The 13733-nt window shown below is 46.1% G+C and overlaps 1 protein-coding gene across 1 annotated transcript in view; it reads left to right on the top strand.

The window, feature by feature from the left end:
- The window catches only part of kdrl (kinase insert domain receptor like), a 46903-nt gene that overhangs the window by 8832 nt on the left and 24338 nt on the right, over nucleotides 1-13733 (top strand). Inside the window, exons 3-11 of the mRNA XM_076292517.1 lie at nucleotides 1622-1812; nucleotides 3706-3833; nucleotides 6903-7065; nucleotides 7195-7337; nucleotides 7652-7829; nucleotides 7916-8039; nucleotides 8224-8393; nucleotides 9819-9975; nucleotides 11939-12053. Coding sequence (XP_076148632.1) covers nucleotides 1622-1812; nucleotides 3706-3833; nucleotides 6903-7065; nucleotides 7195-7337; nucleotides 7652-7829; nucleotides 7916-8039; nucleotides 8224-8393; nucleotides 9819-9975; nucleotides 11939-12053 — 1369 coding nt within the window. The remainder of the gene's footprint in view (nucleotides 1-1621; nucleotides 1813-3705; nucleotides 3834-6902; nucleotides 7066-7194; nucleotides 7338-7651; nucleotides 7830-7915; nucleotides 8040-8223; nucleotides 8394-9818; nucleotides 9976-11938; nucleotides 12054-13733) is intronic.

Raw genomic sequence — 13733 nt, 5'->3', positions numbered from 1 at the left:
CGAGAGATGCTGGACTGGCGGCTCATCTCCGTGGCAGGTTGGAGAGGCACCATTACGCTATCAGGGCAGCAATTACTCTCTGCTCTCCCTATCTGGGTCCTTACAATAACAACAGGCCTGGGATGCTGCTGCTATAGACAGACAGGCCTGTTGCTCATGCAGAGAAATGGGGCTTTACGGAGGCCATAAGCTCATTAGCCCTCAAAGACTCAGTGACAGCAGCCAGCCCCAGATTCGGTGTGGTCCCCCAATTTATCAGCCAGTTCCAATTACTGAAAGGTGAGGTGAGGGGTGGACCACCGAGGGAAACATACACATTCGTCAAGAATCGAGAGAGCTTTGCATCACTCTGCAGCCACGCTAGGAATGCGAACCCCAGTGGGCTTTATCTAATGCGACGCTTCCCTACAAGGCCATGTGCTGAACACTGCACAACACTGCACTGCACTGGTGCCGCGTGCGTTCCCGGCCCATGAGGAGAGTTTGAAGTTGCGTGACCCACTGGGCGGAGAGGCCGAGATGTCGGTATGCGAGACATGTTTGAACGTTCCTCTGGGATCTTGTTCACGGGACCCCGAAAGCAGCCCGTTGTTTGGAAATGTGTGTTATGCGAACACATCACCCCAGACGATACTTGTTTCCCATGTGAAAGCCGCAGTTATCAGATGTCGTTAGATTAACAAAGCTGCCTTCAAACACTTGAAAATAAACAGAATGCTAGCAGGCTGCTGGGACGCTGTGGTAGTGTGGGTGGGTGGCTCGCCATCACTGCCGGCCATAAGAATACATTATCTGCCACTTCTACATTAACGCTTTCCATGAATCACAACCACAAGTGTTTCTGCCATTTTGTGAGAAGTTCTCATATGACATCCCGTCAGAGTCCCTGCTAGGATGTTTCTTTGAAGAGGGTACAGGTCCGCTCCATCATTGTGTTCATGAGGCGGAGAAGTAGTGCAAGGTCATTTATGGTCTCCCGTATGACACTTTTCTATCTGTTTATATTTTTTGAACGCCATTGCTTTGGTTTCATTCTTAGTACTTCATGTTCCTCCAAGTGAAATTACTTCTGAGAATTTTTTTGGAAGTGATTTTGCCTGTGGTTTGCCAAATCAGCAGTTTGACTTCTGTCCGTTTGGATCCAGTCATATTACCAGATATCTTGCTGGGATTTTGGAACATGTGAAACACCACACAAAACAGCAACAGTCTTTCAATCCTGAATTCAGACTCATTTCTCCTTTGCAATAGTATAGAAGAGAAAAGAGATGTGTTTGCCTGCAGATGTGTGTATGAGAAGGAGACTAAAAGAAGAGATGAATCAGAGATCCATGTAAAGGTCCAGATTCCAGAGTAAGGGCCCCATCTAAAACTGACCATGCTGTTACCGCTGAAGGTCAGCTGCATCATCTCCTGTTTCTGGGGTGGCACAGTGGAGGGGTGCAGGTATTGCAGAGGTGAAATACACTAGACATGAGCACTTTTGGTTTGTATCTCAACATGTCTGTTGCAACTGTCATCAAAGACCCTTTGTTCATTCTGTTTTAGTGTACTGTAGCTTTTCATTGTGAGCTTTGCAAGTTGGAAGCAGCACAGAGTTATATTGAACTGTCTCCTGCAGGGGTTCACGGAGGCTGAACTGGACCCTCCCCAGCAGAGACCTGCTCTCTGAGGGAGTCCGTGTGGAAGACTGCTCCCAGAGGAAGCAGCACTGCAAGAGGCTGCTCCTGCACAACCTCACCTACAATGACACTGGCTATTATGAATGCAGCTCACCCAGACACGCAAAATCCATTTATGTGTTTGTCGAAGGTAAGACAAAACCCCTCAAAAAACGGTTTAGCAACATAATGTAAAAGTCCATCACCACCTTAGCAGGCCGGCTTCCTGGCTCCGTCTTTCTTAGTGCTTTTGTTGTGTTTCTCTGTGATTGCATCAGTTCTTGCTTTACCTCTGTTCTGATAAGCACTGTTTTCTTTCTTATTGTTGGGGTTGTCTTATCCCCTTAGTATCTGTATGTTACACAAGGCCTTTGTTTAAAGGCTCTCACAGGAAACATGCTAAATGGCCCAACACCAAAAGTACAGTTTAAGTCTAAATGACGCCAAGAAACTCTTTGGGGGCATGTTAAGAGCCAGAGAAACGACACGCTCATTGAGCATTCTGATGTCTTTGTATGTGATACCAGAGCTGGAATAAACCCAGGGGAAGACAGAGTGAGAAAGAGTGAGAGAGAAAGAGAGAGAAAATAAGAGAGATAAAGAGAGGAGAGGGGCCACACAAATTAATGAGCGGCTCCACTGCACACCTCAGTGAGGCTCCAAAAAGCCATTTATCCCCAATTGCAGACAAGGGCGGTTTAAAAAAGAAGCACAAGTCTGCGGAGGGCTGGGGCTCGTCGGCCAAAAGGAACTCGGTCGTGCCCATATGGGGAGCCGCGGAGAGGAAGGCGCTCGTGTGGGGCCAGGCTCCTTCTGGACGCTGGAAGCGGAGTGTGATTGCATCGGAAGCCCTGGTCATTGGCTATTATTTCCTGCTTCAGCTTCTGTTTTTCCAGTCATCCGGCAGTGCCTCAAATGACAGCACCTTACAAGCCAACAAGTCAGCGACTATACAGTTAGTGGGAACATCAGTCCACATAGATTGACACTCATCGTTCCTTCCTCAGAGATAAGCTGATGACAGCTTGTGTCACTCTATGAATAGCTTGAAAATCAACACCCCTTTAGATCAATAAATATCCCGATGATGAGATCAGCAGAGAGGACATTGGTTGTGTTATTTCACATGGTCCAAATACCAGGGAGATATGGGTATGGCTTGAGGGCCTCACTGGGAGCCTGAGGGACCCTCCTGCTCCCTTGGACTTTGCCCCAGACAGCGCTCCTCTGCAGCTAAGCGCTAGCCTCCTGCCTGTGCCTGTGAGCCACGGGCCCCCAGCATCTCCTGCACTACGCTCAGCCATGTCTACCGTTTATTGCAGACAATCAGCCATGTTTGTTTTCAGAGTTGCCCTCCCGACATCACGCCATAATATTTGACAAATTTGCGCTCATTTTACAGGAGAAACATTGTGCTTAGCTCACACCAGCGTGTTTGTTTAACCACACAAGTCCCACAGCGTGCCTCCGCAGTCGCGGGCAGTCAGCGCAACGTCTGGCCGGCTTCGCTTCGGGATGACAGTGACTTAATAGCTCCATCACCAGTCTGTTTCTTTATCTAGCGCCCTATGAGGCAAACGGGGGGGGGAGCTGTTTGGAGAAGAGGCCAATTTCAATTTGTCGGGGAGATTTGATTTCACTCCTGGGTGGGAGGGAGGGCCAGACTGGACCTTGGATTCCGAGTTCAGTCCTCACGTTGGGAGGAGTAAACACGCAGTAGACGAGCTGTCACGAGAGGAGCCGCACTGGATCTGTTTGGAGCTAAACGCAGGCGTACGTGCAGCTTGCGCCGTGAGCACAGTTCAGTAATAATGCAGAATCTGACAAGCAATTTGGTTTCAATTGAACCTGTCCGACTGGCTGGTGGTCAAAAGCTTTTTTTTCTCTGAAAAGAATGAAAGAAAGTCTGTAACACTTCCAGAGAAACACAAGGAATAGCAATACTATAATACTATACAGTAGGCTGTGTCCCTGAGGTCTGCTTCTTCTTATTGTAACTACACATGTCTGGAAATCCATTTCATATACTCTATCCTTTTGACAGATCACGCTCAACCTTTCATGGAACCCTTCATAAACAGTCCACAGGTGCTGTTCTCCTACAGACATGACAAGTCTCTCCTAATACCCTGCAGAACAACATCACCTGACTTTAATGTCACCCTGGAGACTGTAAGTTTAAATTATGATATCTAAATATCTGGAACCATCAGATACTTCTTTAGACCCAAGAAATTGTAATTAGTTTAATTGAATTATTTATTTATTTTTAATTTAAAGGTGCTTTATGTAAGAATGACCACCAGGGTTTAAAACGGGTAATGCAGTCCAAAATCAAAACCTTTGAGAGCATTAAGTAGGCTAATGTGGCAATCCAAAGGTTGAAATGCTACTAGCTGTGTGATTGGTAAATTGGCGGAGGGTGGTGCAGCAGGAATATCTGAGGTCAACAGGTTGACCAGTGATGTGATAAAGAGAGAGATGCCAAAACAGGAGGTTTGTCAGTGAAGCCGTCAATCGGTGTGGGAGGATTTGTTTGAAACACGGCAGTGACAAAAAAAGTGCCTGGGAGCGTGGGCGTCTCTGGGTTTCTCACACCCTTGAAAGCTCTCACTCCGGAGGGGAAAGGAGAGGGACAGTGGCAGAGAACAGGGAGGCTCAGGCGGCAAGGGGAGTCATCCTGTCTACTTCCTGTAAAAGACAGGAAGCCGGTTGTAGACACTAGTCTTCCCAGAATAGAGCCATCTGGTCTATATTTAATACACCCTGTTTTGCAAACCACGTCCAGGAAATGCAGGTAGCAAAAAAAAAAACATTTGAGACAAACAACGTGCCTCTCAGGGGGGTTAACGAGGTTAATAGATACTTAATGAAGACAAATTAGTTTTGTTCTTGGAAAAATCTGGCCACAGAAGAACACTAGGTTGTAATGCAGCCTACTGTTCCTGTTTACTGTAGGCCTACATGTGCATGGTTTTATATACGTAATGCAGGGGGAACAGAGAGGTCCTTCACTGATGCTACACAATGGTGTTAAGGCTGCACTATGAGCAACAAGTAGTAATTTATAGAGCCTGTTGCCATGCAGCCATGCCATGCTGCCATACAGTTGATGTATAGCTGAGTCTGACAATGGCTTGCTATGGACAAACATGTCTTAGTCCGACGGCACAGATAGTTGTGTGACCTTCCTGCAAGAGGGAGATCTATGGTATTCCCGCTTCCTGCATCCTTCCTTCCTCCTTCTCCAGCCTAACACTTGGCTCTAGAACAAACAAGAGAAGAAGTGGAGTAAAAATAAGAGAAGCTACATAGTTTTTTTATGTATAGGCAGGCAGGCAATAGACATGTCTTCAGTGTTTAAAACGTGTTTAATGTCTTAAAGGGTTTAAAAACATTACATTACATTACATTACATTACATTTGGCTGACGCATTTTTAGCCAAAGCGACTAACAACATGGTAAACAGTTTAAGTTTAGAGCAATTCTCAACAATATTAGGACAATTTAAAAAAACATTAGAGTACAGTAAGAATAAGTGCATCAGTGAGTGCTGTTTTTAACAGTTACGTGTCAGTTTAAGACGGCTGGTGAGTGCTAGGATCAGCAAGACTTGTTGTAAGTGTTGCTATGAGAGGAGATGTTCTCTAAAGAGCTGGGTCTTCAGGAGTTTTTTGAAAATGGAGAGGGATGTCCCTGCCCTTGTAGGAACTGGCAGTGTGTTCCACCAGCGAGGAACAACAGATGAGAAAAGTTTTGATTGGCCTGAGCGTACCGGAGGTAGAGCTAGACGTCGTTCGTCTGAGGAGCGCAGCGGTCTGGAGGTAGCGTATGTCTGTATGAAGGCATTCAAGTAGGTGGGAGCAGAACCGGAGACTACTTTGTAGGCAAGCGTTAGAGCCTTGAATTTGATGCGGGCCGCCATAGGTAGCCAATGTAGCTGGATGAGTAGCGGGGTAACATGTGCCCTCTTGGGTTGGTTGTAGACCAGGCGCGCTGCCGCGTTCTGGATCATCTGAAGTGGTTTCACTGCGCAGGCTGGGAGACCTGTCAGGAGGGCGTTGCAGTAGTCGAGTCGTGAGATGACTATTGCCTGAACCAGAAGTTGGGTGGCATCTTGAGTTAAGTAAGTCCTGATTTTCCGTATATTGTAGAGTGCGAAACGGCATGACCGGGCGACTGAGGCAACATGATCTGAGAAGTTTAGTTGGTTGTCGAGAACAACTCCTAGATTTCTTGCAGTCCTGGTAGGTGAAACAGACAGAGAGTCAAATTTGATGTTGATGTCGTGGTGTATGGTAGGTTTAGCTGGGAGGACCAGCAGTTCAGTCTTTGAGAGGTTCAGCTGGAGGTGGTGTGCCTTCATCCATGTAGCTATGTCTGAGAGGCAATCCGAGATCCGTGCTGAAACCAAGGGGTCATCAGGTGGAAAGGACAGATAGAGCTGTGTGTCGTCTGCATAGCAGTGGTATGAGAAGCCATGCGAACGGATAATCTGTCCCAAGGAGGTGGTGTAGATAGCAAAGAGAAGGGGGCCCAGTACTGAGCCCTGGGGGACCCCTGTGGTGAGATGGTGAGGTGCAGATAGCTGACCAAGCCATGATACGTTAAACGAGCGTCCTGTGAGGTAGGATTCAAACCAGGAGAGAGCAGAACCGGAGATTCCCATGTTAGCGAGTATAGAGAGAAGGATGCGGTGATTAACCGTGTCAAAGGCAGCCGATAAGTCAAGCAGAATGAGTACTGATGACCGAGCGGTCGCCCTGGCTTCTTTTAAGGCTTCTGTTACAGACAGCAGAGCCGTTTCGGTAGAGTGGCCGCTTTTGAACCCAGACTGATTTGGATCCAGAAGGTTGTTCTGTGAAAGGAAGTCAGAGACCTGTTTGGAGACTGCTCGTTCAATGCCTTTGGATAAGAAAGGCAGGAGTGAGACAGGGCGGTAGTTCTCGACTTGAGCAGGGTTGAGAGAAGCTTTCTTAAGTAACGGTGTTACCCGGGCCGTTTTGAACGCTGTTGGAAATGTGCCGGAGGTTAGCGATGCATTGATCACGTGTGTGATAGCTGGTGCGATGGTCGGGCTGATGGACTGAAGTAGGCTTGTAGGTATAGGGTCCAGCGAGCATGTGGTAGGACGGCTGCATGTCAGGAGTCTAGATACTTCAAAAAACAAGCCTTATTTTAATGGTATCATTTTTAGATCATTGTTAGAGATTTTTATTTTTACCACTCTTTCTGCTTAGGCCCCACCTATCTCAGAAGATCTCAAAACAAAGGTGAAATGGGATCCTAAGGAAGGTTTTACGCTTCCGTACAAAACCATGTGGGACTCCTATTTTATGCTGACATGCTCAGCCACTGTCAGTGGCAGGACATACAAGTCTAATTACATTATTCAAAGATTAAGTAAGTGCCTTGGTTATTATTGCTTGAAACACAAAAACAAAATCAAATCAAATCAAATAATTTAAAATAGTCTGTCAAATGTAGTGAAATAATATGTCTGATATGTCTGAGCTTTTTCTTCACTTCTAGCTAAAGTACTGAAGAATGTGAAGATCATCCGCCCACATCGTGATGAACCTGTGGAGCGTCTAGTCGGGGAGAAACTAGTCCTAAATTGCTCAGGAGAGACCAAGTCGTCTGGCAGAATCATATTTAAATGGCAACACCCCAATGTAAGAATGAACTCGGCTCTAACTGTACTAACAACACCATGGCCTTAATGAATCCTGAGAGCAACCATTCACACACATCCCTGAACAAACAAACATGTCAGTGGAAAGTGTCCCCTGATCTGTATCTCAGTGTTCAATGTACACCAGGTATAAACTAGTGTTGATTGGTGAAAAGCCATTTGCGTTTTTTAGGCTCTTGTTTTTCAAATAGTAGAAAATAATAGAAACATAGTGAGAAGTTTATAATCAAATATGATATAGCTGTGTGTGTTATGGCCCTTGTGGTCACCCCTCTGTCTTGTTTCTATCTCTAGGGTACTCTTATGTCTGGCAAACCTGTCTTAGAACCCGAACGCGAACCCTATGAAACCAGTCGCATAATGACTAGTACACTCACTTTACCCAGCATAACAATGCAGGACACGGGGAATTACACGTGCATCGCCGAGGTTGAGAACCAAAAGAACAGCACGGCAGAGGTCATCGTCTACAGTAAGGACTCGCTGAGAGACACCTCCGTCTAGCTTGCACTTGTTGCATTTTTCCTGTTTCGTTCATCTTGGTTTTTTTTTCTGCAGAGCATCCATTTTTGAAACTGGAACACCAAGGTCCTCAAACCAATACAGTTCAGGAATTTGACAAAGTGATGTTTGAACCTTTTGTCCATACTTATCCAAACCCCAAAGAAGTTGAAGTGATTTGGTAAGCTATAAGCATTACTCATCTTGTCAGACACTTGTATGTGCATTTACACAACATCATGTATGACGCATCTCAGTTATTGATTTTTGCAGTTCTGCTTACCCAAGCTGATGAGTATATCATGCAAGACAGGGCTGATTTTGCTCAGTGCAGATTGTCAGTATTGAGTGTGAAATGTGTGCAGGTATAAGAATAATGTGCGCATCCCGAAGAATGCCACATGCTATCATATGTCGCGCCGCAAGCTCATCATCAAAGAAGTGAAGTGGGAACACACGGGGCTCTACACCGTGGAGGTGAAGAACGCAGCCGCCGGCCTGACCCGCAGTCTCAACTACAGCCTGGTGGTGGAGGGTACGTACAGCAGGGCTGACCAACGCATGTTTCTCCCTGAATGCAGGCAGATGAATCAGCGTTCTTCCACAGCATTCCTGCAGCATTGTGGGCCATGCTGCCCTGGCTGCAGGTACAATGTCTGGAGGAATGAGAGGAATTTCTCGGGGTTGTTGTTCTCAGAGCGAGACTGACATAGCCACTGCATCTGGAGCTGGTTAGCGGTCTCTTTGAAAGGGCTTTGGGGGGTTGGGGGGGGGGGGTATGTGAGCGCTCTGCTTGGAGCTGAACTGCATGCAACATTCAGCCTCGTCTTTGCTGACTCTCCTTTCATAACATTCATCCATTCAGCATGCATCTTAGCACCTTATCCACCATGCTTTATAGGCCATATGGACAATTGGACTAAGTGACACTGACAGATAATGAGATGGCGTCTTTAGCAACACGCTGGTGGCCACCGAGCTCCAGAGATCACTGACGTCGCTGCGCTGGCATGTTGTAGCGTCAGCATGATTTCACACAGAGATCCAGAGGAGGAGAGATAGAACACTTGGTAATGATGTGGACAGTGTTTTTCTCACAAACACTAGAGGGGAAAGAAAAGCCGTGTCGTTCATCTTCTTCCTCGTACCCCAGCACAGTTTCCAGGAATTGCGCCCTGGTGCCAGACTAGAGAGATGGCTCCCCTTCCACTTCATATAAAATCGTTTATGGTTGTTCACTGTCCTGCTCTGCACAACATATTATTATAGGCCTGACAAAAACACACACACACACACAACTTGGAGTTACAAACAATGGAAACAGATTTCAAAGATCCCTGGGAGCAATTAGGGAACTATTTTAAACATCACATTCATCAAGCGTTTGAAGTCAGGCTATTGCTCTGGCTGTCCGTGCTTGCTTCTCTTTCACCCCCTACAGTGTGTGTGTGAACTAAATGCAGCACAGAGTGGAGATGAGAAAGAAAGACAGATATAAGCAAACAAAAGAGAGCAGAAGTGGGAGAAAGAAGGGCAGGCTGTGAGAGAAGCCAGATCTGGGAGCAGTGCGAGCTGGTAGGTCACCCAGTTGGTGCAGAAAGATGAGGTGATAGGAACCTCCTCTCAGAAATGGCTGCAGTTCTGCACCTCATCAGCCTGCTGCTCCTCACTCACCCCACCTGCCTGGGAGGAGCGTCCAAACAAATCACTTTCATGTGCAGAACCCTGACCACTGCACTGCTAAAGCCCCCTTAGAGCAGCCCTACGCAAAGCATTTGTGTCATTAAAAACAGTGGAAATGACACTCAACCTGGAAATATGCTCATTAGCTGCAGAGGTGTACTGGCCTTAACCCCCCTCCCCCCACCTATGTGTGTGTGTGTGTGTATCCCCCCCCCTCACCTGTGTGTGTGTGTGTGTGTGTGTGTAACCCCCCTCACCTGTGTCTGTGTGTCTTTAGTGAAGCCGGTGATTCTTGAGGAGGGCGTGATGACCAAGGAGCCGCGCTCCAGCACCCAAGGCCAGCCTCAGCACCTCACCTGCACTGCATTTGGCTATCCCATGCCAGAGGTCACCTGGTTCTGGCAGCCCTGCGACCCCAATCCAGACTTTCAAGAGTAAGAATAACATCTTCCTGCTCTTTTCATTCACACACATATTTGGTTTGTCAGAGAACATTGGTAATTTGAATTGAGATATCGCACAATATGATACGATTTCATGCTATTTAATTTTCATTTTAAATTCTCTTAATCTTGATTTAGCATCCCCCTGTAGACCTTTGGTAAGGGTCCATAAATTATCATGCAGAATGGGGGTAATTGACTTAATCTGCATGGACTGGCGCTTGATCTCAGACCAGAGTAACTGAGCTTCCACTGAGGAATTCATAAATAAATAAGAATCAACCAGTCAATCTGACCTGAGTTCAGCCGGTCAAACGCCTACCATGGCTCATTAAAACAGAACAGAGAGTAAGCCCTGATCCCAAGTTGAACTCATGTTGTTTCAATTTTTTACAGTGTTTTTTAAAGTCTAGTTTATTGTTGTAAGTAGCATATGGGTTTGTACATTTGCTTAAAATGCACATGGATGCTCTTGTATCTGACACATCTCAGGTATATTGCAGTGGAGGCTTTTGGACCATATTGAATATGATTCATATTTCTTGAAGTAGGGGTCCAGCTTCTCAATATCTCAACACCCATGTCTATAATGGATCTTAAATAGACAGGCTCCTTTGCATTGATCATGTGGATGGAAAAAGGCTCCATTAATCTCAGACACCACATGCTTTCACCAAGAGGCCCTATGTAAATGTTGGCCTCTTACTGAACCTCCAGGAAAAAAAAAACATTCAAATTTCCATAGAGCCCCATCAGAACTGCTACAGCAGGAGTCCTTTGAGCCGCTAGGATCAGCCAAACAATAGACCATTACCAAAGGGTTATCTCTGCAGCAAACAGCTACAAAAACAAGATTTGGATGGCGTACAATGAGGAACTAAATTATGTTACTCGTCGGGTGGTGCAACTTGACAAGGGCTCCTGTTAATTGCAAGTAATTATTTGTCAAAGAGCTTGGTTGGCCAAATTTGTGACAGAAATAACAGAAGGTCAATGAAGCCAAAGTGCTTCTCTCTGCAGCTTTAAAGATAATCAGAGCTGGCAATAGCAACCGCCTCTCATAAATGCACATGCTGAAACAGCCTGTTCTTCAACAGCTAATGAGAGAAGAGCATTTGTCAGGACATTCACCATTGCCTGATGAACGACAATAAATCACTGTTGAAAATCCAAACTGCACAAGTTCCATGAAGTCCATTTGTCAGCCAACTGACCACTAGTGTCATGAGAAGTGATTTTTGTATGATCACAGTGGGGGTGATTGGGAGGGGGAGGTGGCGGGGAGAGCGTGTTGCTCTTTATCAGTGAGCGGAGAAGTTATCAGTCGTCCCTTGTTGACCCGCCAAGGTCTGCGGATCAGCCTTATCTGCCCTGGCCAGAGAGTGGGGGAGCTTCCTGTGAGCGCTGACGCATTGCTCGGCCCTTCCTGTCACGCTGCCGTTTCCTCCTCGGCCTCTGTTCTCATTAGGGCCGATTGTTCCTCTCCTTAGAAAGACGCAAAGCAGAGCCTTTTGTTCCCGCGGAACGCCCAGGGGCCAAGGGATGCACCGTCTCATACGGAGCCGAGACGCGCGGCGTGACTCGCTCACGCGCCGCTCACAACCTCTCGAGTGCTGAAGGTCAGCCTCAAGGTCAACCTCGGAGATAAACATTTGTGAAAGGCAGTAGTGGATGAATGGCTTCTTCCTGGCATGTTGTGCATGGTTTTCCTGAGAAGAAGGCAGTCATCACAGCCAAAGGCCAAAATTCCTGCCACTGCCATGACAACGCACCTTGGCATTTCCGTGTGTACATCCTGCCTGAATGTTTAGGGAATGCAACTTCCCTTCAATTCATTTCTGAGGAGAGTTACGGGCAATGCCAGGGAATCAATCGATTGAACTAAAAATGTCTCTAAAAGTCTGAAGTGTTCTGTTCTGGGCTCTGTGTGACTGTGTACTAATGTACGTTTTAGGTGCAGACTGCTGAGTGAACCCTTAGCAGTGCGGGTTCAAACAGAAGAGGACTACCCATACAACTGGGTTGAGATGATCGACAGCAAGTCCGCAGAGTTGAAGGGTGTAAACAAGGTGTGTAAATCCTCACTTCCTTCCTGTAGAGAAAAAAAATCAATGAATGTTCATGAAAGTCCTGCTTGCTTAATCTCACCACTTGGTAATGTGTCCAAGCTACTAGTTCTAGCAAACAAATGTGTCACTACGGTCTGATGAATGGGCCAGAAACGTGTAATTCAACAGTTATCACCTCGACCGTATCAACTCAATGTTTTGATGATGCAGCAAAAGTACATAGCGGGACTCTGTGTTGAAGCATGACACACATAGTATTTCGCAACCTCTGAGAACATACTGTACTAAGGCTGGAAATACTGGGCTCTTCAGGTTGTTTAGCTCACTGTACACGTCAGCAATGGCAAATCATGCCTAGATCATGATGAAACCAACGTTCAGGTGATTTGCCAACAATGAGAATGGTAAAATGGGACTTCTAGTCACAGATCAGCCATGTTAAGAGTTATGGTCTCCCCCATTAATTTTTATGGGCATATGTACAATATCAACCTGACAAAACATGCTGTGTGGAGTGAAAGAGCAGAAATAGAATATGAGTCACACTCACAGAGGATTGGGGATGATCTATGGATGTGAGAGGAGAATTGCACGACCCCTCTCTATGAAAGTCACACATCTGAAAACAATACATTTACATAATCCCTGTATTGGCAGCAATAGCTTGTTATTCTCGCGTTGTAATGATCCCATAGATCTGCTTCGATTTAGTCCAGTGGAACTGTGACCAACAGTTATGGAAGATGACCTTGAGTGTGCAGTCATGGAGAGAAAAATCTTAACTTAAATCTTAACATGACCTCATCAAAGACACAGAGTTCTAAAGCTCAATCACTGCAGATAAAATACCAAGTCCCTAAAATGGTCCGACAGATTGAAAATAAAACCATGATGGCATCAATACTGGAACATCATGAAATGATTCATTAGTGCTTGAATTCCACCTCTATCTTATCCTCTGTCATCTCTTTGAAAAAGGTGCTGACAAGAATTTAAAAAACCTTTTGAAAAGGAAAAGGAAGAAATCCTTCTTTGTATCTGGCATCTTTGCCCTGATTAAATGTCATTCTTTTACTACAATAACAGATGCTTGTGCTGCCAGGAAAAGTGTTTAAGTTGGTTACACACACACACACACACACACACACGTATGAGAGAGTGTGCCTGTGTGATACAGCCACAGCTCATTTCGTCCTGCTGAGGAAAATATCCCCCCTTCAATTTAAACCAGAGGTCTCTAAATAAACCAGCTGCTGCTCCCATCCCAGCTCTGCTCTGCTGTGCCCAGCGGTTAGTGCTGAAGCTGCCCAACACACACACACACACACACACACACACACACACACATAGAGAGAGAGACCTGTAAAGCTCACATAAAACTGCAGCCAGTCCCAATGCATCACCCAGATCTGTGCCTACTGGTCCCCCAGGAGGAAGACACAGGCCTGTACATAAAGCAAATGGCCCAGTGATGACTGCATGTAACCATGGCGCTCATAAAGCCATGATGAACTCATTTCCATCCGCCCACCAGAGCTGCTCAGATTGCTTTATGCTTCTGCTTGTACTAGCTTTCCAATTAAGTGACTTCATTAACTGACTTCATTAGTACCACCTACATGGCCATTCAAGTTGTCTCTCTCAGGGAAGTTATGTTTAAAAAGCTGGTGTTTTCTGGTG

The sequence above is a fragment of the Alosa pseudoharengus genome, unplaced genomic scaffold (assembly GCF_046254945.1).
Source record: "Alosa pseudoharengus isolate Yale_2024_CS ecotype anadromous, Long Island Sound unplaced genomic scaffold, YU_APseudo_1.1 YU_APseudo_1.1_scf_19, whole genome shotgun sequence".
Taxonomy (NCBI): domain Eukaryota; kingdom Metazoa; phylum Chordata; class Actinopteri; order Clupeiformes; family Clupeidae; genus Alosa; species Alosa pseudoharengus.
Note: the sequence above shows the minus strand (reverse complement) of the source record. Positions and strands in the feature narration are given on the sequence as shown.